Below are 26,197 nucleotides of genomic sequence, written 5' to 3'. Positions count from 1 at the left end.
AATGTTAGAAATAATGTTGCAACAAATGTTGTAAATAGGAATAGCTAGGAACATTAATATAGGAATGTTAAGGGGCAGGCGGGTAATCTGGATGCAATATCTTTTCACTATTGGAAGCTCTGTGTAACTATTTTGGGCCTAGTAAAATTGCTGAGAGTAACAATACTTGGAAGCAGCTTGTAAAACCAAAAACTCTATTTAATAAGTATTAAGGAAAAGGTTTGAAGAAAGGAAAGGTAACAAAGGTTGAGGGTTAGGATCCCTAAATCTAACAGGGGGCTAAGCTTTTACCCATTTCCCTCTAGTTCACAAGAATTTGCTTCTTGCTCAAGTTACCCCGAGCCTTCTTATCACTCCTTAATCTCTACTAATTCCCAGATCTATTCTAAATATACTATGCTAAATTATAATTCTCTTTTTTATAATAAAGTTTACTGTCTCTGTTAATTTCTCTCAGCTTTGAATCAATCTCTCTGCCAACTGTCAGCCCTGCTGGGCTTAGCTAGGCTTTTTGGCCTAAGCAGGCTTCTGGGCCTACACAGGTCTCAAAAATGGCTGCCTCCGTCTCTAGCCACACAGAAGAAAACCACAGTCTCTTTCTGTCTCCTTAGATCTCTTTCAGCTTTAAATCAATTCAGTTATTCACTCTTTCTGCCCTCTGCCAGCCCTTCTGGGCCTAGCTAGGCTTTTCAGCCTAAGCAGGCCTCAAAATGGCTTGGCCCTCTCAATGCCACACAGAGGAAAAACTGCCTTTATGTTGATTTCCTCCCCACAAACTTATTCCAGAAACTCTAATCTGTTCTCCTCCTTCACCTGCCACTGGGTTTTTTCAGTATTTCAGGGAACAGAAATACCAGCCTTCTCCTGGGGGGGATAGGGAACCCTCCAGGAGACTCCCTGCTGTGCAGGGTTTGAAAAACCAACTGGCTCAGGCTACCTAGAATTCCAACAGGCACCTTTCCCAAGATTCTGTCTGGCCTTAAAGAAACTTTACCCACTATTCTTTACCTGTCCTTAGCTGTTAAGATCCCAATTACTCCAAATGGTCTTCATTAGCCCTATGGTTTAATTAATCCTAATACTTGGATACTCCAATCAACTCCAACTTGAGTACTCCATTACTCCAGTCAACCAGTTTCAAATCTATCTAACTGAATGATCTTCCAGACCATATCTCTCCCTTTTCATAAAATAGTATCAAATATTTGACTATCACCTAACTAAACTATAACATTCCCTAATTTACCAGTTATGTCAGTTTTGTGTCAAAAAACATAATGGATAATATTCCTCTGGCATCATCTGCAGGTGGAGTGTTGTGATCACCACTTCCTTTTCCAGATGCTCATTACCCTCCGTACTTAATGTATAGATGATTAACTCTGTTGACTATTACTTATTTAAACATCCATGATGTGCCCACGCTGGAGAAACAAAAAAAGGCAAAACCCAGCCTCTACTCTCGAGGAGCTCCCAGTCTGAGTTAAACAACATAAGAATGACTATGACTTTATATACAGGATAAATTGGAGGTAATCCTAGAAGGAAGGTATTAAGACCAAGGAGGTCTGGGAAAATACAGAAAGTAGGACTTAAGCTGAGAAATGGAAATCACCAAAGCTAGGAGTTAAGAGATAAGTAGAGAGAGCATTCTCGGCATGGGGGATAGCCAATGAAAATGTTCAGGGTTGAAAGATGTAGTGCTGTGACTGAGAAACATTAAAGGCCAGTGTTATTGTCTCACAGTGTATGTGGAATAAGGTGAAAGAAGTCTATAAACATAGGAGGGCGTCAGCTATTAAAGGTTTTTAAAATCAAAGACTATATTCGATCCTAAAGGTAATAAGGAGCCCCTGGAGTTTATTGAGTAGAGGAGAGAGGTGGTTAGATCTTCATTTTAGGATGATCAATTTAACATCTGAGTAGAGAAAGGACTTAAATAGGGAAAGACTTAAGGCAGGGAAGTAGCAGGCTACTATCATGGTCTAGGCATGAGATGGTGAAGGGTTATACCAGAATGGCAGCAACATCAGAGAAGTGGGTATATATGGAGGATATTATGGAGGTAGAATAAAAAAGAGGACCAAACAACCCAGTTTGGGGAGGTAGGCGGAGAGAAAGTGAGAAGTTGAGGATGACACCTATATTATATACCTGGGTCCCTGGGAGAATGGTGGTACCCTCAAAAGAAATTATATAGTTCAGAAGAAAGATTTGGGGGGAGATACTGAATTTATTTTGGGGATGTTGAGTTAAATAGGTTTGAGACATTCAGTTCTGGATATCCAATAAGAAGCTGGAAATTTGAGACTGGACGTCAGGAGAGAGGTTAAAGTTGAACAAGTAGATCTGAGAATCATCTTTATAAAGATCATCAAAATCATAGGAACTAATGAGATCACCAAGTGAAATAGTGTAGAGAAAGAAGAGAAGTCCCAGACAGAGTCTTAGGGGACACCCACAGCTAACGGCCGTTACATTGATGAAGAGCCAGACAAAGCAGAGAAAGTGTAGTCAGATAGGTAGGAAGAGAACCAGGGAGAGGACTGTTATGAAAATTTACAGAGAAAAGGGTATCAAACAAAAGAGTGACTGACAAATCAAGCAGTATTTTCAAAGGGAGAAGTGTACTCAGACTCTGGACAGAAGCATATCATTCCCATATTTTAAGCTGTGCCCAAAATATGCTAATCCCATTCTCAGACAGTCTTCACAACCTGTTGTTCATTTTCTTTGCTGCATCCCAATCTTCTATGTGTGTGCACATACATGCGTGAACACACACACATTTACCCCATTGATATCTTTCTAGAGTCCATTTTGCTTGAGTCAATGTATTGTGAACCAAATTGAACTCATAATACAAGGTCTGGATCCATTTGCACCCCTCATCTAGTACCCTCTTTTCCAATACAAAAAATGCAAAGAACTCAGAACCTTCCCTTGGAATAAAACACTAGAATTAATGGAATTTCCCACCATGCCTCCCAATATCATGACTATTCTAGAACTCAGACTCCCATACACCATTCCTTTTCACTTCTGAGCCAGCCTACCATAGCCTCAGAACTTGTGGTAACCTCATCCCAAATGAGTGCTCATACTCTATCAAGCCCTCTTTTCATCTATAATTCTTTTTTCTACCATACCCTGAGACTAGTTACTATCACCACCACCTCTTAAATCTGGCACAGGGCATACATCCCAAGTTGCCTATGCATAAAGCATAAAAATAGTTGCAAGTTGCTGTGTGCCCACACAGCCTTAGAAGCATGGCTATTTCATTAATACTGGAATTCTCCAACTGCCTCACAGTCATTTTTTCTTCTTCCAATTACAAACAGGTAGGGTTAATTGGTAATGGATGTACAAGTCCCAAGTAAATGGGATCTTAACTAGTCCCAAGAACCTTTTAGTTTCCTTTGTATTTTTCTATGTATTTTACTTCATGTATTTAGTAACATTATTCTAATAAAAGGGTCCAGAGACTTCACAGATCACCAAAGGGATCCCTGGGTCAAAACAGTTCTGCAGTCAAAGATCTAGAGTTCTACAACTTTTTCTAATTTCTACTAATCCACTACCACATCAACCCTAGTGTTTTAATACATTAAATGAGGTAATGTCTGTGCCACTTCCTCCCAGATCTACTCATCTTCACAAAACTGTCTTCTGCCTTGGATTGTCCTTTATAAAGTTTGTTCACTGGTTCCAGAAAGAATTTTTTAGTAATGTGTCAAAAATTCTATCATATCAGGCAGGGAGTTAGATTAGATGACCCCTGAGGTCCCTTTTATCTATGGCATTGTACAATTATCTAAGTTTAAATACTTATTGGATAAAAGATAGGCTAAAAATTATCATGGAGGCTCTTGGCTTGGTGGTACAATGGGATAATCCTCCCTGGCCAAATCAAAAGGCTGAACAGAATTGAGATCAGATCCAAAAAAATTCTGTTTATCACAGAAGAATGACATGATTAGAAAGAGAGAGAAGATCAACTTGGGATATGGACAAAACATTAGATAGACAGACTAGTGCCAGAGACTTCTCTTGACTCTCTGCCTCCCTATGTATGCAACTCAACAAAGTCTTAAGACTCAGGATATCCAGTCAGGACATTCCTGCAGCTATGATACCTGGTCACAACTGGGCCAGAGAGCTGGACCCACTCACTAGAGCATGAAGGAGGTCTCATGGCAGGAGGCAGGTAGCAACAGATCCTATTTGTCCCTGCAATATAGAAGGCTAGTAGATTGAATCCACTATGGTAGACTGCTCTGATGGCATCCTGAGTCACTCTAAAATGCTTTGGATTGTCCTTTGGGATATGGGTTAATTCTGCTATGAACTTGAAGAGCTTTAAAAGTCTGATCTTTTAAACTGCACTTAATTTTTCTAGGAATCAGTTTGTTCTCCAGTAAGAGGTTTTAATAATCTCTGCCTTCATTATCTCACATAATGAGAAGGAAAAAATGAGACCATAATCAGAAAAGACTATGTGCATGAGTTATTTTTTATCATTATTACTTTCTCTGGGCTACACACTGAACAAAACATTACAACAGAGAGCCATCATCAACCCTCCCCCAGAAGACCAAGAGTCAGAGTTATTTGTGGATTTAATGGTGAAAAGACCTTCACAGAAACAAAATTATAGGATCAAATGACTTTCATCTAACTCCATCAGAAGTGCCTGATTAAGCTTCCACTCTGATCTGCTTACTGAATTGTATTAATTATGCAAAAGTCACAAAAGTTTTGCTTCCTCCAAGAAAATTGCTTCTTCTCTTTAATATTCAGTTTTCACTCCCTACAGCCCTCCCCCCCTTCTCAAATTAGGCTGCAGCTGCAATCCAAACCCAAAATAAAGTGCCCAGATGTATACTGGTTTCTGCACTGTTTCAAAATCTCTGTTCTCTGCCCCCTCAACCTACTTAGCAGTGATCCCTTCAAGGCTCAGAAATTACAAAGCTCATAATTCATAGGGAAAGAGATAAGGAAATATGCTATCCACTTCATCCTGAGGATTTAGGGCCACAGAGGGTGAATCAAATTCCAAATGGTCCAGGAGAGTCTTTTGAGGCTCTGGGAGGCAGGAATCTGGTCCAGGCAGGAACTCAAGGTCTGATTTGGTGAGGAACCCATCTTGGGAACTCATCTTGGCATCCATCATGAGCGGGGTTGTCATAGAATAGGTTTCAGTTTCACCACTTTTGCCATCATGGGGCCCTGTATCAAATAGTAGCAAGTATTAGTGGAGCATGAAAAGAAGGATCATCCAAATCAAAACCCCAACTTCAAAAGGCAGTGTCGTATAAAGGAAAGAACAGTGAGATAGAAGGCCTGGGTTCTAGGTCCAACTTAGTCACTAGCTTTTAGAGTCCTCCATATCTAACTCCTGTACCATCACAAAGGCTGTTCCCCCTTGCTTTTCACACACACTGCCTTGTCTACAACCTTTAGAATCCACAACTTTATCCAAGGCTTAGCTCGTGGGTCTCTTTCCATTGGAAGTATTTCTCTATGGTGTGACCTCAGCAACTCACAACCTTTCAGCATAAGTTTTCTCATCCATAAAATGGTGATAATAGCACCTACTTTAAAAAGTTTTCAGCATCAAATGAGATTATATTTGTAAAGTGCTTTTCAGACATTAAAGTGCTATATAAATTCTGACTATTATTTCCTGATTCCAAATGGTTCCCATCTCTTCCTCCACAAATGATTGTGCATATACTCAACTGTTTACAAGTTAGTTGTAGGTAAACCTGAGACCTCGATGAACGGATGCAGAGTGAATAAAGTGTGCAAAATGGAAACAAGCAATTATTGTGAACAGGAAAAGCAATGCTGTAATGATGATCAACCATGAAAGACTTCTCTGACGCTACTCTGACCAATACACTGATCTTGTGTTTATTTTTTATATATTTTTTCCCATCTATATGACTTTTCAATAGACTGATCTCTAAAAAAAAGTTATATGTAGGTTCCTTAATGGTATGTTCTGTGTATGTTCAGTCATTCCAGTCATGTCTGACTCTGCATTGATCCTACTTGGGTATTTCTTGGCAGAGATACTGGAATAGTTTGCCATTTCCCTCTCCAGCTCATTTTACAGATGAGGAAACTAAGGCAAATAGATTTAAGTGATTTCTCCACAGTCACATAACTAGTAAGTGTCTGAGACTGGATTTGAACTCAAGAAGATGAGTTTTCCTGATTCTAAGCCCAACTGTCCTCCTTAAGCTTAGGAACTGGAAATTTTTATTTGTTTTTGTATCCCTAGTACAGTAACCCAGCATTACATAGTGAATAGAGTTGGCCTCAAAGCTATAAAGAACAGGCAGGGAACAAGTCGTACCTTAGGCTTTGTGACCCTGGTCAAGTCACTTGACCTTCAGTGCTATCAGCTAAAGATGCCAAACATACCCTGACACTTCCTGAGTTTTACTGAACCAGATTAAAACATTATTGGGAAACTTTTAACAAAATAAATTAAAATACAATAGAAAATATAAAATGTTCTTTTAAGTCAATATGTGGTAGCAGGGCTCCTGATTATAGTTTATTGGCCTTGCTTCTAAGTGAGCTGATAACACTGTTCTAGGTTACTCACTAAGACTGTTTCAGAAAAGGTGCCAACCCTTATTGGTAGATAAGTTTCCTCCCCTGGGAGATCCTTTTACCAAAATTACAGGACCATAACTTCTCTCCCAAGTGATGCCTACTGTTTATTGGATTTCATATGTGGAATGTCAAAAGACCTATGATTTCATCAGGTGAATACTGCCTCCACTGATGCAGATCTTTAACACCCCCTGCCTTGTTTTTCATGAATTGGTATGGCCAAAAGAAACTCATCACTTGACCAGGGTCCACATGAATAGACCCCCCGAATGGTGGAAGACTGGTCATCAGTTAAGACACATCAGAGGCCAGCCCCATATTTAAGAGTCCTTCCAGTTTGGAAGAAGTTTGTGCCCTAGATCCAAATCTCAAGTCACTTCCACACCCTGATGCTACAGAGAAGGATTTTGGGGGAATACACACGCAAAAATAATAGGTTTACCCCATGACTATTCACAATGGCCTTCAAATTATCCATTCCTTCTTTACAGATAAGGAGACTGAGGCTCAAAAAGAAATGATTTTTTACAGATCACATAGCAGGCCAAGGCTAGAACTTAAATCTTCTGATTTTATTTCTGGAATTACTCTCACTCACACATGTGTGGATATATATGTGTATATATGCATACATTCCCCTCCATCCAGGCCTCAGGGCCCTGTCTGGCCCTGTCTGGCCCTATCCCTGATGGGAAACAGCTAGAAGTAAGAACCTAATTCTCCCTGCATACAAAGCTCAAAATTCTCTTTCCTTTCTCAACATTCTATGGACTATCCTAGTCTGGAAATCCTGAGGAATGCTATACCTTGTTCTCCAAGCCACTGGTCAGTGTGGGCACCCAGCAGGAAAGGCATCTCATCTTCAATTTCAGATTCTGACATCGACCTGGAATTAAAAAAAAATTTTAATCCATTTGTGAATTTTAGTTAACAACACATGCACCTTCAGGTTGTCCTCCTTGGAAGGGAATTAAACTTTTAAGCCAAAAGTAATTACAGGGGGAGGGAGAGTAATTCAGATCAGAAGGCAGAGTATTACTTAGAAAAAAAGAGGAAAAAAATCAAGAAAAAATAATACAATAATAGTTCTCTATTATCTGAATATTACATCCATTTTCTGATAGATTTTTTTTATCCTTGGCTGACTTCTCATCATCTAAAACATTCCCCCCACAACCCTTCCCACGTCCCAGCTGCTGTGTGCTCAAGGAATGCAAACTAATTTTTATATCAGGCAAAGCAAAAAGATAATTAGGAAAGGAAAACTGTTTTTTAAAATCCATCCAAAAACCCCAAAACTTTAATATTATCTACTATTTTGAACTATCTATGCTCTGTTCCCACCATCTGTATACATAATATGGTTTTATGTTTTTTGCACTGTGCCCAAGCAAAACTTGTCCAAGAGCTTGGGTAGTCAGTAAACAAGAATGAGACTAATGAGGATTTACTTCAAAGTATGGAACAGCATATGTAGATCCAGTCACACAGTACCTGGTGTCCAGAGTGGGTGTCATCAGGATGTCAGAGGGCTCATGTGCATGCTTCAGTAACTGTGCTTGAGATGTGACTTCCCCAGGGCAGAGCCCCACCAAACTTGGCCATCTCCGCACTGCTGCGGTCTCTAAAGGAAAAGCTGGCGGCAAGAGGGAAGACCAAGGTAGAGAAGAGGTCATCCCACCAGAGTGCACAGGAGCATCAGAGAAACTCAGGTCCGGAGGCGGCAGGGCTGGATCTGAAAGCCCTTTCCAAAAAATCAGTCAGTACCATATAAGAGAGTAGCCCCAGCTCTCTGGGTCCCCCTTCCAAACAGACACCCACTTTCCACCTGAGCTCAGGGTCCAGGAAAAATTCCTGCCCTGGCAGGAAATAAAGAAAATCCCTTAATGGACTTTGCTTTTGATTAACTTTAAAGTTTACAGAGTGCTTCTTCTACCCCACCACCACTGAGACTCAGAGAATTTAGGAGACTTGACCCAAGGTCACAAAGCTAATAAATGTCAACTCCAGCAGGATTCCCAACCCAGATCCCTATACTCTGCACCGGGGAGAGAATAGAGGAAGAAAGGAGGGCCCCAGTCAGTGCCTACAAGAAGCCTTCAGTTGAGCCTGAGGATATACAGTACAGAGAGAGTAAAACAGGCACTGGAGTATTAACAGGAAGATCCCTGGGGTTGGAGTTAGAGAACTAGAGTTTAAATACAGATTCTTCATATTGCTTGTGTAACCCTGGCTGGGCAAATCACTTCTTCCTCTCTGGGCCTCATTTTTTTCATCTATAAAATTAAAAGATTGGACTAGATGATCTTGAAGGTCCTGTGCCATACTAAATCCTCTGAATCTAGGACTTGAAGAGACCTAGTTTTAGATGACTAAGAGGCAGAGAATTTATATTTGAGCCTTGAAATGATATGGAGCTTCTAGAATTTATAAGATAGATGGCAGTGGCAAGGTTAGAGGTACTATTTAGGAAGATTAATTTGACAACTAATGGACTGAAATAGAAAGAAACAAGGAAGGAAAACCAACCAGAAGGCTATTGCTTTAATCTAATAATGAGGTGATGAAGGTCTTCACCAGGGTGATGCCAGTATCAGAGGAAAGAAGGGAGAAATATTATGAAGGTAAAATTAACAGGACTTGACAATATATCAGCTATAGGGAGTGGAGGGGGAGTGAGAAGTTGAGGAGGACACTTAAGCTATGAGTCTGGATGCTTGGGTGGATGGTTTTGCCCTCAGTACTAATAAGGAAGTTAAAGAAGGAAGAAACTTTTTAGAAGGGAAAGATACTCAGCTTAGTTTTGGACATGCTGAGTTTAATAAGTCTATGGGACATCCAGTTTCAGATGTCCAATAGGCAATTGGAGATGTGAGGCTGAAGGTTAGGAGAGAAGTTAAGGCTGGAAAAATATATCTGTAAATCGTCAGCAAAGAGAAGATCATTGAAACCATGAGAGCTGATATGACCATCAAGTGAAATATCATAAAGAGAAAAGAGAAGATGGTCCAGGATAGACCTCAGGAACAACCATCTGGAAGAAAATCCAGCAAAAGAGACTGATAAGAAGCATTCAGGTAGGAAAGGAACCAGGACAGAGTAGGGGAAAAACCTGAGTAATGAAAAAAACATGAAAAACCTGGAGAGCAAAACTTATCAAGGAAAAGAGAATGTTCAACTTCATCAAAGACAGGTCAAGAAGGATGAAGTTGAAAAAAGGTCATTAGATTTGGCACTTAAGAGATTGCTAGTAATTTTGTCTTTTTAGTTTAGCTTGGAGATTCCCTCAAATGTTAAGTCTGCTGATGGAAAAAGGTTTCCAAAAGACCCAGCCCTTTGACTTACCTTTTTCAAAGATGGAACATATATCTCCTAATACATCATCCACAGATTCACCCAACATCAGGGCTGATTTACTATTTCCTACAGGAGTAGTACCGTAGCCAAGGGATCCCCTTTGTCTGATCAATGAACAACAATGAGTTACCCAGGAGAAAAAAAGACTTCCTACTTGAAAGAACTAAAAGCATTTTCATATTTTTTAATTATAATTTCCTTAAAGTAGCAGGTTATTCACAGTAAGCTCCCTTCCATCTCTAAATTTATGTCTCAGCCAAAATAAAATTTCTAACAGAATTTCCACACTTACCAAGAAGAACCAGAGAACTAGTGGAGCCCAGAAAAGCCCTCTGAAATGAACATGGGTGCATTCACAATATATGTGGTGCTTTATCCCACAAAGCAAGCCCCTCTCTCCCATTAACTTCTATTGCCCCAACCTTGTAGGAGGGCTCATATCTGAAATCAAACCACTGCTTTTGAGAAATGATCTGATCATATTCCTCCTCTACTGCATACAACAAAAGTAGTCTATAAAACAATATAAACTATGTTCACATGAGCTATGTTAACACTGAAACGGATCAATAAATTCAGTCTGCTTGAACATTCTATCAGACAGAATGTAAGCTCCTTGAGAGAAGGAATAATTTCTTTTTTTGTATTTATATTCCCCAGGACCTACATAGCACAGTGTCTGGACCTTAGTAGGCACCTATCACATGCCTTGTTATTGATTTACTGATGGCCTTCCATGCCTTTGTGGATAATTTCATGAATTGTAATGGCCAAAAAAATAATTTCGTGGCCTCTTCTGATCATAAGCCTTTCAACCCTTAGCAAGGTTGGTCTTTGAACAAAAGACTCCGCACTCAAAGAATATGTCCAGCTTAGAAGGTCATACTTTCCATCCTGCTAACATAAAATATGGAAACCCAGAATCATCTCCCCTCAAAGCCAGGAGGACCTGGGTTCAGCTCCTGCTTCTAATACATATCAGCAAATCAATTCATCTCTTAGAACTCCAGGCAACTATGATTATAATTTTTTTTAAGTACCAACCTGCATTAGGTAGAGAGTTTCCTCATCTGAGAGTTATTATAGCTATTAAAATTAGACACTTACTCACCATCCCAATAAATGAGCTACATTATCTTTTTTTAAAATAAATGAAGAAAATGAAGTAAATTATTAAATACTGGAATACTCACCTAGCTGTATCAAAGGCTTTCATCTCTGAAATCTGCTTTCTGGTATTTGGAATCAACACATTCTTCTGCCACTTCTGACATACCTCCTCTGAGGGAGCGAGAATCTGTAATTTAAACATTCATACACAGAGCCAGCACCCCCAGCAGGACCCTGGCAAGGGGAGTAGAAGACAGCAAGATACCCCCAAATAAAGTCTTTTTGGAAAATATGAAGAATCTAGAGGATTCCAATGCAGAGAGATAATGGAAACATTCCTCAATTTGAAAGGAATGAAGTGTTAGTACCTGGGTATCAGCCATAATGATAAATTTTAACTTAATAATCAGAATTGAATGCTCATTCCTTAGAAACACATCATTCCTCTCCTAATCCAGGGAGGACTAGTTCCATGAATTGGGACACATCATAGCAATCACAAAGACAATCTACCAAAACTGTGACATTTATATCATACTCACAGTATTCTGTTCTTCTGTGGGCACGAGAGTTCTAACAAGCTTTAGGTATTGTACAGCCATCTCCAGGATGGAGGCCATGTCCTCTCGACGACCTTCAAACTTGGGCAGAAGGATCCGGAGCCTTTCACAGCTTACAGAGATCCGTTTCCTGTTTATACCCAAGTACCACCACCCCACAATCCCCATGCCCATATAAACAAATAATCCACATTTAAGTCTCACTCGTTTGGGAAGAATAGCTGGGACACACATGAATGAATGGTAAGCTACTCAGGACTTGTAAGTTTTGGGCTGCTTAGCTCAGTTGTCACCTACGGTGATGATCATGCTTTGGTTTTGTGGGTCTATGTGTCAATTTACTCAGTTTCATGTCCAAGGAATGGTTCCTTAACCATGACTGTGAATTAAATTGCCTAAACCTGTAATTTTGGGGGATTTGTTGGTGTAACTATGTTTTCATAAGTGTTAGGAGTTCCTTTTGAGCAAACTCCCTCTAACAAAAGAGATAAGCAACTAGTTTTCAATCTATATTCACAATTTCCTAGAAGCATGAAAACAACTTGTTCAGAGTCCTTTGCTTAGCCAGTGTCAATTGTAGGAATTAATGGAACTCTTCTTGACTCTGAAGCTAGTTCACTTTCTACTATATCATGAATCCTAGTTAATCATCTCATAATCATAGAAGGGAATTTTCATTCAATAAAAAGGATAGGTTTTTCCTCCTTTTCCAATGTAAGCAAGAAATCCTCTAGAACACTTACTAGACTGTGTTTAAATACCAGATATCCAGGTGTTTTAAACCATTCAGATCATATAAATTCAAAGGCATTCTCATCTGGGGCAATTCTAAAATTGGGAAGTGGGAAGGGAGTTAGTCTTAGCAACTGATCCCTATACTACAGTTTGAAAAACTGTGCACACACTTGTGGGGAAATAGTGGGAGAAGGTAAAACCAGAATTAGAAGTGTTGGGAAGCATCACCTCACTGCCAGTTTCTTTTTGATTAGTCTTACAACTAATAAAATACCACCAAATCATCTCCCTCATCTTGAAGTTCACTGATTTTTTTTTTTCAATTCCTGGAGTCTCCCAATCTTTGAGTTTATTCTTTTAACAAAAAGAAAGAAAAAACCTATTTCCCTATTTGCTTAAAACATGGTAATAGTGTAGAATTTCTTTGTATTTTTCCCCTCCCTAAAGGGACTGACCAGGCTGAATGACTGAAACATTCACACAAGGCTACTCTTTGACCCTCCCCCTACGCAAGGGGCTGGCCCTCACCTTCTTTCTCTCTCTGTGATAGCATTCTGCTTTCGGATCTGGACCTGGGCAACAGTGAAAGCCTCTGACATATCCCTGGACACTTCAGAGTCCCCAGCACTACCCTCAGAGGGCCAGACACTGGCCCTTGGGGAGCTGAGGGAGGAACTCCAGAGAAGAAGAGGAAAAGGGAAAACACAAAGAGCACCGTTAAAATTAAGTACTTAGGCACCTGATAGAGACCATGGAACCCCAAAAGACTAACTGCCAGGATACCAAAATAGGGTAAGTTTGAGATTTTGGTGTGATGGGATGGCACACAGACTAAAAACTTCAAACTCTTGGACTGACCTCTCTAATGTTCTAAACCCCACTATACCTCGTCTCACCCCACCCCACCCCACCTTTTTCTCTATACCTACCAACTATTCTATCTCTGCCACCTCCACGACCCCTTTTTCCCCAAATGCACTGAAGGAGGCAAAATGGTGGTCGGGGTTTTAAGATTAGGTGTCTGTGAAGTCAGTGGTAAGGCAAGACAGTAGTATCTGGAGTAAAGGCAAAGGGTTAAGCGATTGGGAAAGACTAGCCAGGGGGTCATGGATGGATGAAGGTGGGTTGGGGGAGCAGCAATGTTTGGAGTCAGGACTGAGTAGCTTGGGCAGAGGAATGGAAGAGGGGCAAACTTCCATGAATCGTTCTCCATCCATAACCCAAGAGCTGAAACCCTGGCGAAGAGAAACCTTCCTCTCCACCCTTGGTTTCACACCTGTGCCCAGTGGAGGCTGGATCCCTGGGTTCCGCGGAGCCGCAAGGTCCTTGGCTGGGGTCGGGGTGCCTACGATCCATGACTCCAGGAAGCTACAGCGAAGCGGTCCTGGTCTCTCCCACTTCTCCCACGCGACCCTTCTGCTCCCCACTGCCGGAGCTACAAACACAAAACACGGCTCTATTCCCTGCGTGCGCAACACGTTCTCCCTTCCCTGCGTGTGCGCGCCTCGCGTTCCCCTTCACCACTCACGCAACACGTCCCTGCCCACTCCTGGGCTCACCACAGACACGTGACCCGCGGGCAGCGCCTTCCACTCGGTTCCAAAGCTGTCTTCTCCAGTTGTCTGGGTAGAAAAGTAGCTTTAGTAATGGGAAAACAAGCCTCAGGCAGGCCAGACAGTTGAGGCTGGACCTGGGTCCTGGGCTCTGAAGCCTTAAGAAGAAGATGTGGGGGTGCATAAAGAAGGAAGTAAGCATCTTTGAGGAAAAGACAACATTTTACGGAGGGGGTGCAAGAAGTGATCGAAGAGGCTAACCAAGATGTTGAAGAACCAAGGCCTGGGAACCTCGACCTTTGAGAGGAGCTGCTTTGGAGAAACAGGGTTCCAGATACTTGATCTCCTTTAAATTCTTAACGTTCTTAGGGGCGATTAATGTACTTATATACTTGTTCTAGGTAGTCCAGAAGGGAGAGCTGGAAATGATGAACAAAGTTACAGGGAAGCAGATTCCTGACGCGTCCTTATGCTAAGAAGGAACTTCCTAATAATTAGAGTGGATGGAAATAATAACACCACCATTACTATTTAAAGTAACCTGTGGGTACTAACATCTTCCTACACAGTTTTCCATTAATTCTGCCAGCTTCTTGGCTTGTCCTTTTTAATCTGTCTTAACTGCAGTCTCATTCATGCTGGAGAAGTGTAAAATGAGACAGCATGCTTTTTCAAAAAGATTTCTGGTTTCTCCTTTGCACACTGGAAGGTTGAGAAAGACAGCTGAGGTGACCTATAACAGTCACAAACTACATTCTCTGGCTTATCGTCTGATGCTTCCAAGGCTTATTGATTCTGTTTCCAAAATATCTCTTTGTATCTTGTACCAGCTTTTCTTCACTCCCACAGCCACCACCCTTGAATACCTCTCTGCTAATTAGTGCAAGAGACTCCCATTTCCAGTCACTCTTCTCTCTAATCTACCTCCCCAGATGCCAAAGTAATTAATATTCCCAGAGCACAGACCTGATCATGTCCTTCCCCCGCTAGTGTTCTGACTATACATATCTCTTTAATAGTTCCTTGTTTCTAGAATAAAAAGCAAAATCCTCAGTCTGGTGTTTATGGCTTTCTATGCTCACTCCCACCTACCTTTCCAGTCATTTCATATTAACTCCTCTTCATCTATTCACCATTCCAGTCAAACCAACTTACTAGATGTTTCCTAGAATGTACCCATTTTTCTATTCTATCTCATAGTAGCCTTATATTCTTTAAAAAGTATGTCAGGTGCCATTGTATATAAGGAGGCCCTTCCTGATCTTCTCAGATGGTGAGTACCTTCCTCTCTTAAAATAATTTTGTGTGTACTTATTCTATTGCCCTAATACAATGGAAGTATATTGAGGGCAGAACTATCTTTTAACTTTCTTGCTAACTTAAGCACTTGGCACAGTGCCTGGCACACAGTAGGGACTTTATAAATGCTTGTTGAGTAAATAGCTTAAAATAAATGCTTGTCACATTTAACTAAATAGCATAAAATATCACCTAGTGACTAGACCTTTGATAAGACTATTTAGGTTGACTAACTTATCTATATTTACCTAAAGCCTAAAGATTTACAAATAGGATAAGCTGCTATATAAGTAAACAAGTTTATGACTTTTTTCTTTTTAAAAAATATACTTTAATCTTAACAAACATCAGATAAAATGGTGACAGAAAATTGAGACAGAGGTTAAGTGATTTGCTCAAGGTCACATAGTTAATAAGTATGTGAGGCCAATCGAATCTTTCTAACTGCAGGAACAGCAAACACTCTTTCCTCTCTGCTACCTAGTCATATTGCCTTGGACCAGTCACAATTGCTATCTGCCTTGGTTTAGTCCACCATAAAATGAGGAAAATAACAATACTTACCTCTTAGTATTGCTGTAAAGATCAAATAAAAAAATATTTGTTTTATTTAGCATAGTACCTGGCACATAGTAGGTACTACATAATTACTACAATAACTTGCTTTCTTTGTAAGTCTATATTACATTCAACTTGTAGCTTTAACAACTGTCCTGCTTTGTCTGAGCTTTCTGGCCTTCTTTCTGTTCTCATCTGTGCTTTTTTTTTTAAGATGCCTCAATAGGACTTTTCTTTTTTCTTTCTTTTTCTTCCTTCCTTTCCTTTCTGTTCATGTTTTCTTTTTCTTTTTTCTTCTTTTTTTTTGTTATCCTATGTATTCCCCCTTTGATCTTCTTCTTTTCATCCTCTATTGGGGAAAAAAAAGAAAAGAAAGTGTTTGTAGTACCTATGCATAGTTGAGTAACAAGTTTTTGATTACTGAAAGTGTTCAAACATAGAAGGGCTTATTAGATGTCATGAATACTAGAGATAGAATTCATAAGATTATGTGATTTTGAAGTAGAAGACAGTTCAAAAAGCCTGTACTTGGTGAGAAGTTGTACTAGGGAACATCTGAGGTCCCTTCTAATTCCCCAACCCCATTATTCTTCTGCTCGTTCCTTTGGATGTCACTGCCTTGGCAAATTGCAAGCCAAGTATTCATGGAAATTCTGCTGATCCTCTCCAGATGATATGAACCCCTTCTCATAGGTAGCGTTCTCCTTCTGACTTGCAGCATCTTCATTTTTTTTAAACCCTTACCTTCCATCTTAGAATTAATACTGTGTATTGGTTCCAAGGCAGAAGAGTGGTAAGGGCTAGGCAATGGGGGTTAAGTGACTTGTCCAGGGTCACACAGCTAGGAAGTGTCTGAATCCATTTTTTAATCTAGGACCTCCTATCTCTTGGTCTGGCTCTCAATCCACTGAGCCACCCAGTTGTCCCCTTGCAGTGTTGGGCTAAGTTCCAAGTCCTCATCTGGCATGCAATTCTTTCTCACCCAGTCCTCTTTATGATGAACAAGCAGCAGTTATGAAGTAGCTGCCCTGGGTCAAGGGCCCATCTGTGGTTTAGGAAAGAACCCTAAAATAGAAAATCTTTAGGCCTGACTTACTGCATGACCTTGAGCAAGTTGCTCTACTTCTTCCTCTGTAAGGTAAAGGAGTTGGATTTGATGGGTTTTAAGTTCCCTTTCGTGTCTAGCTTTCTAAGATTTTACGAATTTGAAATTAGGGCTAAACAAGGTGTGACATGACTGTCAAGAAACACTACTATTATGCCATTAGAAATGATGAGCAGGTTATTTTAAAAATACATGAAATTATGAAGGATAAAATGAGAAGAACCAAAAGAATATTATATACAGCAAGAGAAATATTATTTGAAGAGTGACTTGTCTATGTCCACTACCAGAGAAAGAACTGATAAATAGAAATAAATAAGACCTAGTTTTGTGTGTGTGTATGTGGTATGTGTGCATAACTATCTTAACTATCTTTTTGTCAAATGATGTCTTCTCTAATGGGGGAAGAAAAAGGGGGGGAGGGATTAACTTCAATGGAACAAACAAATCTAAATTTAAAAAATTAAAGATTATCCTTTTGAATGGAAAACTTCTTTACCCACTTCCAGTGCCCCAATGTTCTTACTCTAATGAATTTGGCCTAGCCATTTCCTATTTCATCCCTAACAAGAGAATAGCTTATGTGGAAGAAGCACCTTAGTTATTAATTTGATTGCTGATTTCCCTACTGATGTAATTATGAGGCCTGCCCTGGGTACCTTGCCCTGACCCTAGACAACTATGAGTGGCAGGTAGCACTGGGTTTAGAACCAAGAGAAGCTTTGGGGGGAAGCAGTTATAAAATATTCTTGTATTTTGTGTTTCTTTGCAGTTACATAGGGCATAACATTTTCAAAAGGCTTTTTTGGAACTACAATAAATGATTAGCAACATACAATAGCAGCCCAAACTTTGGCAGGAGTGTAAATAAACTTTTATTGACAGGGAAATTGTCAAATGAAATAGCAGCAACTGAAGAGTAAGAAAATTTCCTGCTGTCACAGATATATGTACTATGGACTCCAGAATTTATTTTACAGGAGGCACATTTCAGTTTGTGATCCCCAACCCTAAAATGCCAAACTTATTTCTGTTTGACCCAATTTTGCAGAAGTTAGCACTGTGACCATGGACCAACTACATGACCTCTCTCTAAGCCACAGTTTTCTCATCTATAAATTGGGGGTACTAGACTGACTTCACAAAGCAGCTTTCACAAAGTGCTTTTAGAAATTCACACATTATGTGTGTGAATGTGAGCTAAAAGTTGATAATCTCACATTTGTCACTAGTAACCAGTTATAACAACGTGGCATCACTCTTCAAAGCCACTTAAGTCTGAAGATTATGTCACCTCAAAAAAACAATAATAATAATCCCTACAACCTCTCATCACAGAATGTCAGATCTCTTTTCCTATAAGTAGAATTATTTCCTACAAAAGACTCCATTCCCCCTTCTAGCCTAGGCCACATTGCTTTGAGATGTGAACACAGCCATCTTGACAGGTAAAAATATTATATCTACACAATTTAGGGATAAACCAAGCTAAAGAAGATTTAGTGGGTAACCAGTTGAAGGCCACCCAGCAAGGCAGCTACAGAACAGAGGGCAATTTCTGTCTCGTAACTTCCCACTCCTTGATCCATCTGTCAGACAATTTTGCCAAGTTGAGGAGAGCTGTGACTCTTAGTTTCTGTGGTGTGATTTACAAGTAGCCTTCAGCACACATCCTGCCTCCTATTTTTACCAGATGGTATGAAATAGAAAGTACAGGGTCATCTTTGGGGAAATGCTGTTCAGTTCAGGGAGCAGTTAAGCTAGTAAGATTTAGAGCAAGAGGAAACCTGAGGAATCTGTTCAGTTGTATCCAAATCTTCATGACCCCATTTGGGATTTTCTTGGCAAAGATACTGAAGTAGTTTGCCATTTCCTTCTCAGCTCATTTCACAGAAGATAAAATTGAGGCAAAAAGAGGAAAGTGACTTGCACAGAGTCAAACAGCTAGTAAATGTCAGATTTGAAGTCAGAAAGAACCTTCCCAACTCCAGGTGCAGCTCTCTAAGCATTGCACCACCCAGCTTCCCAGAAAACGCATCTGGGCCCAAACTAGCTCATTCGGAAGAGAAAGAAAGTGAAAGATCAGAGGGCATCACTGATTTCTCCGGTGTCACACAGATACTAAGTAGAAAAACTGGATGTGATATTCTTTCCAATTATGTCATACTATCTCCATAGGGAGCAATATAAGATTATGGATTTAGAGCTGGAAGGAATGTCAGGAATCATCTAGTCCAACTCCCTCATTTTAAAGATAAAGAAACTGAGGCCTAAAGAGGTAGCACAGCCAAGACTCAAACCAAGGGTTTCTCTACACATTTTCCTCTACACGCTTCTCAACTCTGTGCTGGATATCCAACGCTGAGCTATCTCCAGGGATGGAAGAAGAAAATGTGGTCTCAGTTTGGGGGGAACTTGCATTTGGGGGGTTTTAGACAAAATAATCTTAAAAGTGTGATGCTGAACAGCAGAAGGATTCTCAATGTGTGAAAGGACAGTGATTCCATATTCTTGTCCTTTCCTACTAGATGGCACTGTGGGGCCAACTTTCCACTTTCCCCTGTCTAAAAAGCTTCATAGCCTCCAGTATTATTTTTGTTTGCTGATAATATGTGCAATTATCTCTAATTGATTAGGCAGCAATGTTAATTCCCTCGTGCCCCAAGGCTTGTGCCAGATGGTGACAGAATTGTTTTGGCCCTATATCACATATGGCAGGCATTAGAAGCCCCAGAGCAATGGATTTGAAGTTGAAAAACTTGTGTTTCTCTCTGAACTTTGCTGTTTACTATCTGTGTGACGTTGAGTAAGTCACCCCCAGCCGCCCCTCCCCCCACCAAATCTGGACATCAGTTTCTTTCTTTATAAAATAGAGTTTAGATTAATCAGTCTCTAATTAAAGACCTTCCAAATCTATAATTCTATGATGTAAATGATTCTGAAAACACAGAGAGCAGAAAGCACACATGGATGAAATTCTAACATTGTCTTGAACAGCATTGGAGGAAAGAAATGGAGTAGAAGAGCCAAAGCCATTCCTGGGGAATATCACCAGAAGGTAAAACATGACTCATGCAGAACAAAACCAATTAATCGTATGCCCCCAGTTTACCTTTAGAAGCAGCATCTAGTTCTGAAAATATAATCACATCTGCCAGTTCTATACCTTGGATATAAATCATCTGAACCTGGTGATTTGAATTCTCCATTTTCTATCTTATATACACATATACTTAAATCAATTTTATTTCATATATGGGAAAATGTCTAATTATTTAGAACTGCTCAGTTCCAGAATACCCTTTTTTCAGAGGTGTGTAGCATTGCCCCCCTTCCTCCACCTCGGTGATCTTAAAGCCAAAATTATGTAGTTCTTTATTGGATGTGTCATAGAAACGATTATTATTCCTTTATTCCTGGGCAACTAGGAAAGCAGACAAAACACCATATCTGGAGTCAGGAAGACATGAGTTTCAGTCAGACCTCAGACACTAGCTGTATGACTCTGGGTCATTAGCCTCTATTTGCCTCAGTTTCTTCATCTGTAAAACTGGGATAATAATAGCATCTACTTCCAGGGTTATTGTGAGAATCACATGAGATAATTGTAAAGCACTTAGCATAGTTCTTACACACCGTAAGTGATATAGAAATTATTATTACTATTAATTATTCAGCTATGAATTGGACTAGATGGCCTTTAAGGTCCCTCCCAAACCTGAGATTGTGTAATTCTGTGAAATCATCCCTAAAAACTGGAACACAAACTAAAGAACTTGTCTTCCAATACCAGAAGGTCTTTTAAGAGGAATTAGACTTTTTCAGCTGAGTTCTACAGGATGAAACTAGGAAGAAATGGTAGAAGTAACAGAGAGGAAGATATAGGATTGATTTAAGAGAATACTCCCCAATAATCAGAAATGTTCAAAAGTGGAACAGGCCACCTCAGAAGGTAGTGGGTTCTGATCAGAGAGTATTTTCAGGGAAATATTAGATAACATAAAAGGTATTCTTGGTCAGGAACATATTAGACTAGATGGCACCTACACATTTCTCTGTAATATCCACTATTTTGTTCTGGTTCTCAGCATTATAAAATATCAGGACTGGAAGGGAATTAAAGGTCAATTTAATCAACTTTTCCATTTTACAGATGAGAAACTGAGGCCCAGAGAGATTAAATACCTTGACTAGTCACAATGTGAATAAGTAAGAGAACCAGAATTCAAACCCAGAATCTTTTGACTATGAGTTTTTGTGATTCTGTGAAAATATAGAGAATTGTGATCCAAATATGTTGAGAGGTTAAGAGGGCCTGAGGTATATTTTAGAGTAAATCTGCATCCAATGTCTACAGGAAATAAAATTTTTCCCAAAGCTCTTGTGATTCCAAGTATGTATGATTCAAAACTGAGGACAGGAGCGGGAGAAGACTCTTCATTTTCATTCTTCAAGCTCAAAGAGTCGTGAATGAGGTTGTAATCAAATTTCATACTATGTGAGTCATATGGCACCCACAGTTCTGTTTGTAGATGGAAAAAACCCTCAAGGTCTGTTCATAATAATCCCTACCCATCCTTTAAAAATTAACACACTTGCAACACCTCTGTGAAATCTTCCTTGATTTACACTTGAATATAAGACTTCGTTTTATTCTTCTCTAATGCACTTTTTATGTAGTGTTTTATATCATGCATGTGTATTTTTTGCTTTATAGTCCTAATAAATTGTAAGCTCTATGAGCACAGGCACAGTGTCTTTGTGTCTCTTTAAGTACCCATTATAAAATAGGTTACCCACAAATACCTATTTGATGAATTAAGTGAGCAATGACATATATAATAACAATATATTTTAAGGTTTCCAAAAGATTTTCCTCTCAGCCACAGGAATTGTTATCTCCTTTATACAGATGTGGAAACTGAGCCTCGGAGAAATTAAATAACTGACTGATAAATGACCTCCTGGCTATTATGAACAGAATTAGGATTTGAACCCAAGACTAATTTCAGCCCTCTTTCCAAAATGACATGCTGTTCCTCTCTTTGGGCCCCATTCTGTTGTATTCTGTTGTAATTGATTATTTCAATGATTTTTTCACAGTTCTAATTACTCTTGACTTCTCTGAGTTTTGGTTGCTGCTACTCCACAGTAGTCTCCTCTATATTCTCTCATGGGTATTTCCAACACTGCTGTTCCCTAGTTCTTCTACCTTTCTGCTCTTTCTCAGTTGCCAAGTGTTGTCTATTTTACCTTCACAATATTGCTCACATCCATCCCCTCTTTTCCTCTCACATGGCTCCCGCTCTACCTCAGACTTCCATCACATCTCATGTGAACAATTGAAATAGTTTCCTAATTAATCTGTCTTAAATCTCTCTCCTCTCCAATCCATCTTCCACACAGTCACCAAGTTGATATTCCTTAAACGCAGACTGTAACCAATGCCTCCCTACTACATCTAGAATAACTCTTCTGATTTGCATTTAAAATCCTTCACAATTTAGCTCCAGTGAATATCTGCAGGTTTATTTCATGTTATCCTCCTTCAGTCAAACTGACTTCTTTGTTGTTCCCTATGTCCCTTTGTCCCACACCCTTCTCACCTCCACCTCCTGGAGACTGTAGCCTCCTTGAGGTTCAATTTAAGTACATTTCTTATAGGAGTTTGGGGTTTTTTCTGATCTCTCTACTTCTAGTCCTCCAATAGTTAAAGTACTCTTTATTTCCTTAAAATTACTTTATATAGGTTTCTCTTTCACATCACAGGTATTAGAAGCATCTAATTAGAAGCCCCCCCCCCCTAGAAAATCTGTAAATTTTTTGTCTTTCACATTCTTTCAAAAACTTTAATTTTTCACTTATTTTCACTTGAAAAGTATATTTATGGTATTAAAATATACAAATATTTTAATATTATATAATACCATACATATTCTATGCATTTCTGAGTATCTACACTTTTTGTGTCATCTGCTGGCCTTCACATGTCATCTGCAGCTTCCACAAAACTCCTCCAAAATTCTCATTTAATTTTTTTATGCCAACCTGTGATGTATTAAAACTACAGTGGAGAAAGACATGATGTGGAAAGGATACCTATATTTACTTAACAAAAAGTTATCTGTGTATATGTGGCTCACCCTCACCACAAATGGAATTCAAGAAGCCTTAAGGACAGAAACTGGTTTTTGTTTTTGCCTTTTTAAGTGCCTAGGACTTAGTAGAGAGTTAATAAGTGTTTTTGAATGGATTATTCCCAATCCAATCCAATAAATATATAATGAGTGGACTTATAGAAAAGAAAATAATAGAAATGAGAAAAGCTAGTCAAAAATATTTTTCACTATTTAAATATGTGCCAGGCACTGTGTTAAATACTAGAAATATGAAGAAAGCAAAAACAAAGTAATTCCCTTCAAGGTTATATAGTGTGGCTAGCTTTGGAGTCAAGTAGATCTGGATTCAAGTCCTACTCCTGACATATCTGTATGACTATGGAAGCAGGTGGTGCATTGGGTAAAGCAATGGTCAGGAAAACCTAAGTTCATATCTGGCCTCAGATACTTAATAGCTGCATTAGCCTGGGCAAGTCACTTAACCTCTGTTTGCTTCCATTTCCTCATCTATAAAATGGGAGATAATAATAGCAATTATCCCAGGATGGAGGATCAAATGGAATAGTAATTATAAGGTTCTTGGCATAGTGCCTGACACATAGTAGGTGTTATATAAATGGTAGCTATTTTTATTACCTCATTTAATCTCTCAGTGCTGCCAAACAAATCTTTTAAGATAGGGCCCTCAGGACCTCTTTATGCTCTTAAAAATGATTGAGGACTTCTTTCCTCAAGAACTTTTGTTTATATGGGTTATATCTGTGAACATTTTATTTATTAGAAATTAAAAGTCTTAATATCATTAAGAAAATAGTTTTTACCTTACGGATTCTCTGAAAGAGTCTTGGAGACTTCAGGGGTCCCAGGAAAACAATGAGAACTTCTGTTTTAGAGACTATAAATTGCAGATGAATTACTCATTTATGTTGTGGGAAGCAATTTCCACACTGGTTATTCCTTATACCAGTGAACTAATAGTCCCAAACCAAAGTAAAAATAGAAATATCCTAAATTTGCAAAGTTTATTATATCTCTTAAAGTACTTTTAAATGTAATCAATTTCCTAAAAAACCACAGAACTGTCCAGCCTGCATTCCTCCAATTTACATAATTTGAGTCTGGGCCTTTTATGTCTGGACTTTTCCTTTCTTTTACCTCTCATTCCCTCCTTATCCTCCCTTGATCCTGTAAGTATCCTTATACAGTCAGATCCTCCTGACAGATATGAAAGTATATGTTAAATTAAATTGCTTTAAGTGATTAGACATGTTCCCTTCAGGGATTAGCAAAAACCTAGAGAGTAATGATTAGTCACAAGGAATAAGCTACTTCTGTGTCTACTATATTCCTGAAACTACATGTCTATTCTCCACCCTTCCACCCACAATTATACACATAGTAGAGGTAGGGGGGTGTCCTAGGAAAAGTCCTGAAGTCATAGAGTGGCTCAAACATCAGGGTTCAAATCCCATCTTTGCCATTTGCTAGTAGTTTAACGTTGAGTAAATTACTTAACCCCACTGACCCTCAGTTTCCTCATTTGTAATATAAGGGTGGTGGACTAAATAATATCTAAGGTTCCTTTCAGTTCTAAACCCTGTGATCCTACCCTTCTGACCCCTGAATACATGCTCATTATAACCAAAGCAGAAGGAATTGAATGATGTTTGGAACATGGACCTAGAAAACAGAAAATCTTTATGTGTTTTTATTGGCTTGACTTAGGGATTGACCTCCAGCAAACCACTCTCCATGCACCCACCACCCCAGTTCACAAAACACACAGACAGCTCTCTAGGTCTCTCCTGTTTATGTTGCTAAGGATCTAAGGGAAAGAAGGAGACCTTTGAGACTCCAAACATAAACAGTGAAAAGATCTGAAGAGCACTTTAGCCTATTCTGTTGGGAATTACAAACAGAATAGCTTATAAGTGTCTAGTAAATGTGTGTGTAATAAAATGCATATATACATATTTAGGAGTCTTCGTGTTTAGAGTATGTTTTTAGTGCACATGCTTAGAAGGGGGAATAAATGTTTTACATGCATAGGCTCAGGCTTGTGGGTCCATTTCTGTGTGCATGCACATATCCATCTAGGTAGGTATATATGTATGTTTGAGGGCCACCACTGAAATTGTGATTAGTTATGGCACCAATGAAATGCCCCTCTCCACCCATTCAGCCTACCTTAATTCACTAAAGAGGCAAGGCAGAGTTCATGGTACAGAGTAAGTCACCCTTTCCCTGTCCCTGAGAAGCATGAGATGAGGCAGTCACCAGCCAATCATAATGTGAGCAGGCTTCAATTTATGACAGAGCAAAGCTCCTAAAAACACAAAAACACAGAGGAAAATCCTGCCTTTACCTATCAAGGAGTGTTTTTAAAGTCTTGCACTCAATAGGCCCTCAATAAATATAAGCCAATTGATTTGACTAATTGACTTAACTGGCTAAAATGCCCAAGAGACATTTATTATTTAAAGGAAATCTGCTACAGGAAAAAAAAAAACAAGTAAAGAATGCCTTTTCTCAAATGGAGAATCTTCCCATGTGTCTATGCTGCAAATTCAGATATTTCTCTATCAGGTTTTCTCAATGTCAGGTAGATATAATATCTGAAGACTCTATCTGGGCTTCAGTTTCTTCATCAGCAAAATAAGTAGATCAGACTAAGAGGCCTCTAAGATCCCTTCCAGCTCTCAGTACTCAATATAATCTGATAAGGGAGGTAGTATAAATATTGTCCTTACTGTACAAATCCAATGTTGCTAAGAGAGGAGACAATACACTGAAGGACTGGAAGGCATGGAATATGATATTCCAGAAAGCAAGGGTACCAGGTCTACAACCAAGAATCAACTACCCAGAAAAATTGACTATATTCTTGTAAGGGGAAGTATGGTCATTTAATAAAATAGAAGATTTCCAAGCATTCCTAAGAGAGGAGACATTAAGAATAACCTCCTTTCTCATTCATTTAATCCTCTTAATGACCTTCTCCAGAAAACCTTTCCTTAACTTTAAGGGAAGAGAACAGTGAATACATTGGTCAAGAGGTCTGAATGCTAGTCTTGGCTCTGCGCAGAGACTAGCTATATAACCTTCAATTATGTAACCACTTCTCCTCTGTGGGCTTTAATTTACTCAAATTCTTTACTTTTCCACTGG

The 26,197-nt window shown here is 39.3% G+C and overlaps 1 protein-coding gene across 2 annotated transcripts; it reads right to left on the bottom strand.

The window, feature by feature from the left end:
• Nucleotides 1–4,500: 4,500 nt before the first annotated feature.
• On the bottom strand, nucleotides 4,501–13,897 carry SOHLH1 (spermatogenesis and oogenesis specific basic helix-loop-helix 1). Of its 2 annotated transcripts, none has more exons than XM_007475339.2 (8): nucleotides 13,672–13,897; nucleotides 12,924–13,058; nucleotides 11,643–11,790; nucleotides 11,184–11,287; nucleotides 9,979–10,094; nucleotides 8,128–8,377; nucleotides 7,440–7,519; nucleotides 4,501–5,232 (listed from the first exon to the last, which is right to left on the bottom strand). In XM_007475339.2, exons 1-8 carry the CDS (start codon nucleotides 13,749–13,751, stop codon nucleotides 4,976–4,978), a joined length of 1,170 nt encoding a protein of 389 aa, XP_007475401.2. In that variant the 5' UTR covers nucleotides 13,752–13,897; the 3' UTR covers nucleotides 4,501–4,975. The 2 variants fall into 2 exon arrangements, with proteins under 2 accessions (XP_007475401.2, XP_056668701.1); XM_056812723.1 differs by having other exon boundaries at nucleotides 8,128–8,269.
• Between the last annotated feature and the right edge of the window lie 12,300 nt (nucleotides 13,898–26,197).

The sequence above is a fragment of the Monodelphis domestica genome, chromosome 1, assembly GCF_027887165.1.
Source record: "Monodelphis domestica isolate mMonDom1 chromosome 1, mMonDom1.pri, whole genome shotgun sequence".
NCBI classification, from domain to species: domain Eukaryota; kingdom Metazoa; phylum Chordata; class Mammalia; order Didelphimorphia; family Didelphidae; genus Monodelphis; species Monodelphis domestica.
This window is presented reverse-complemented; position numbering and strand designations above follow the sequence as displayed.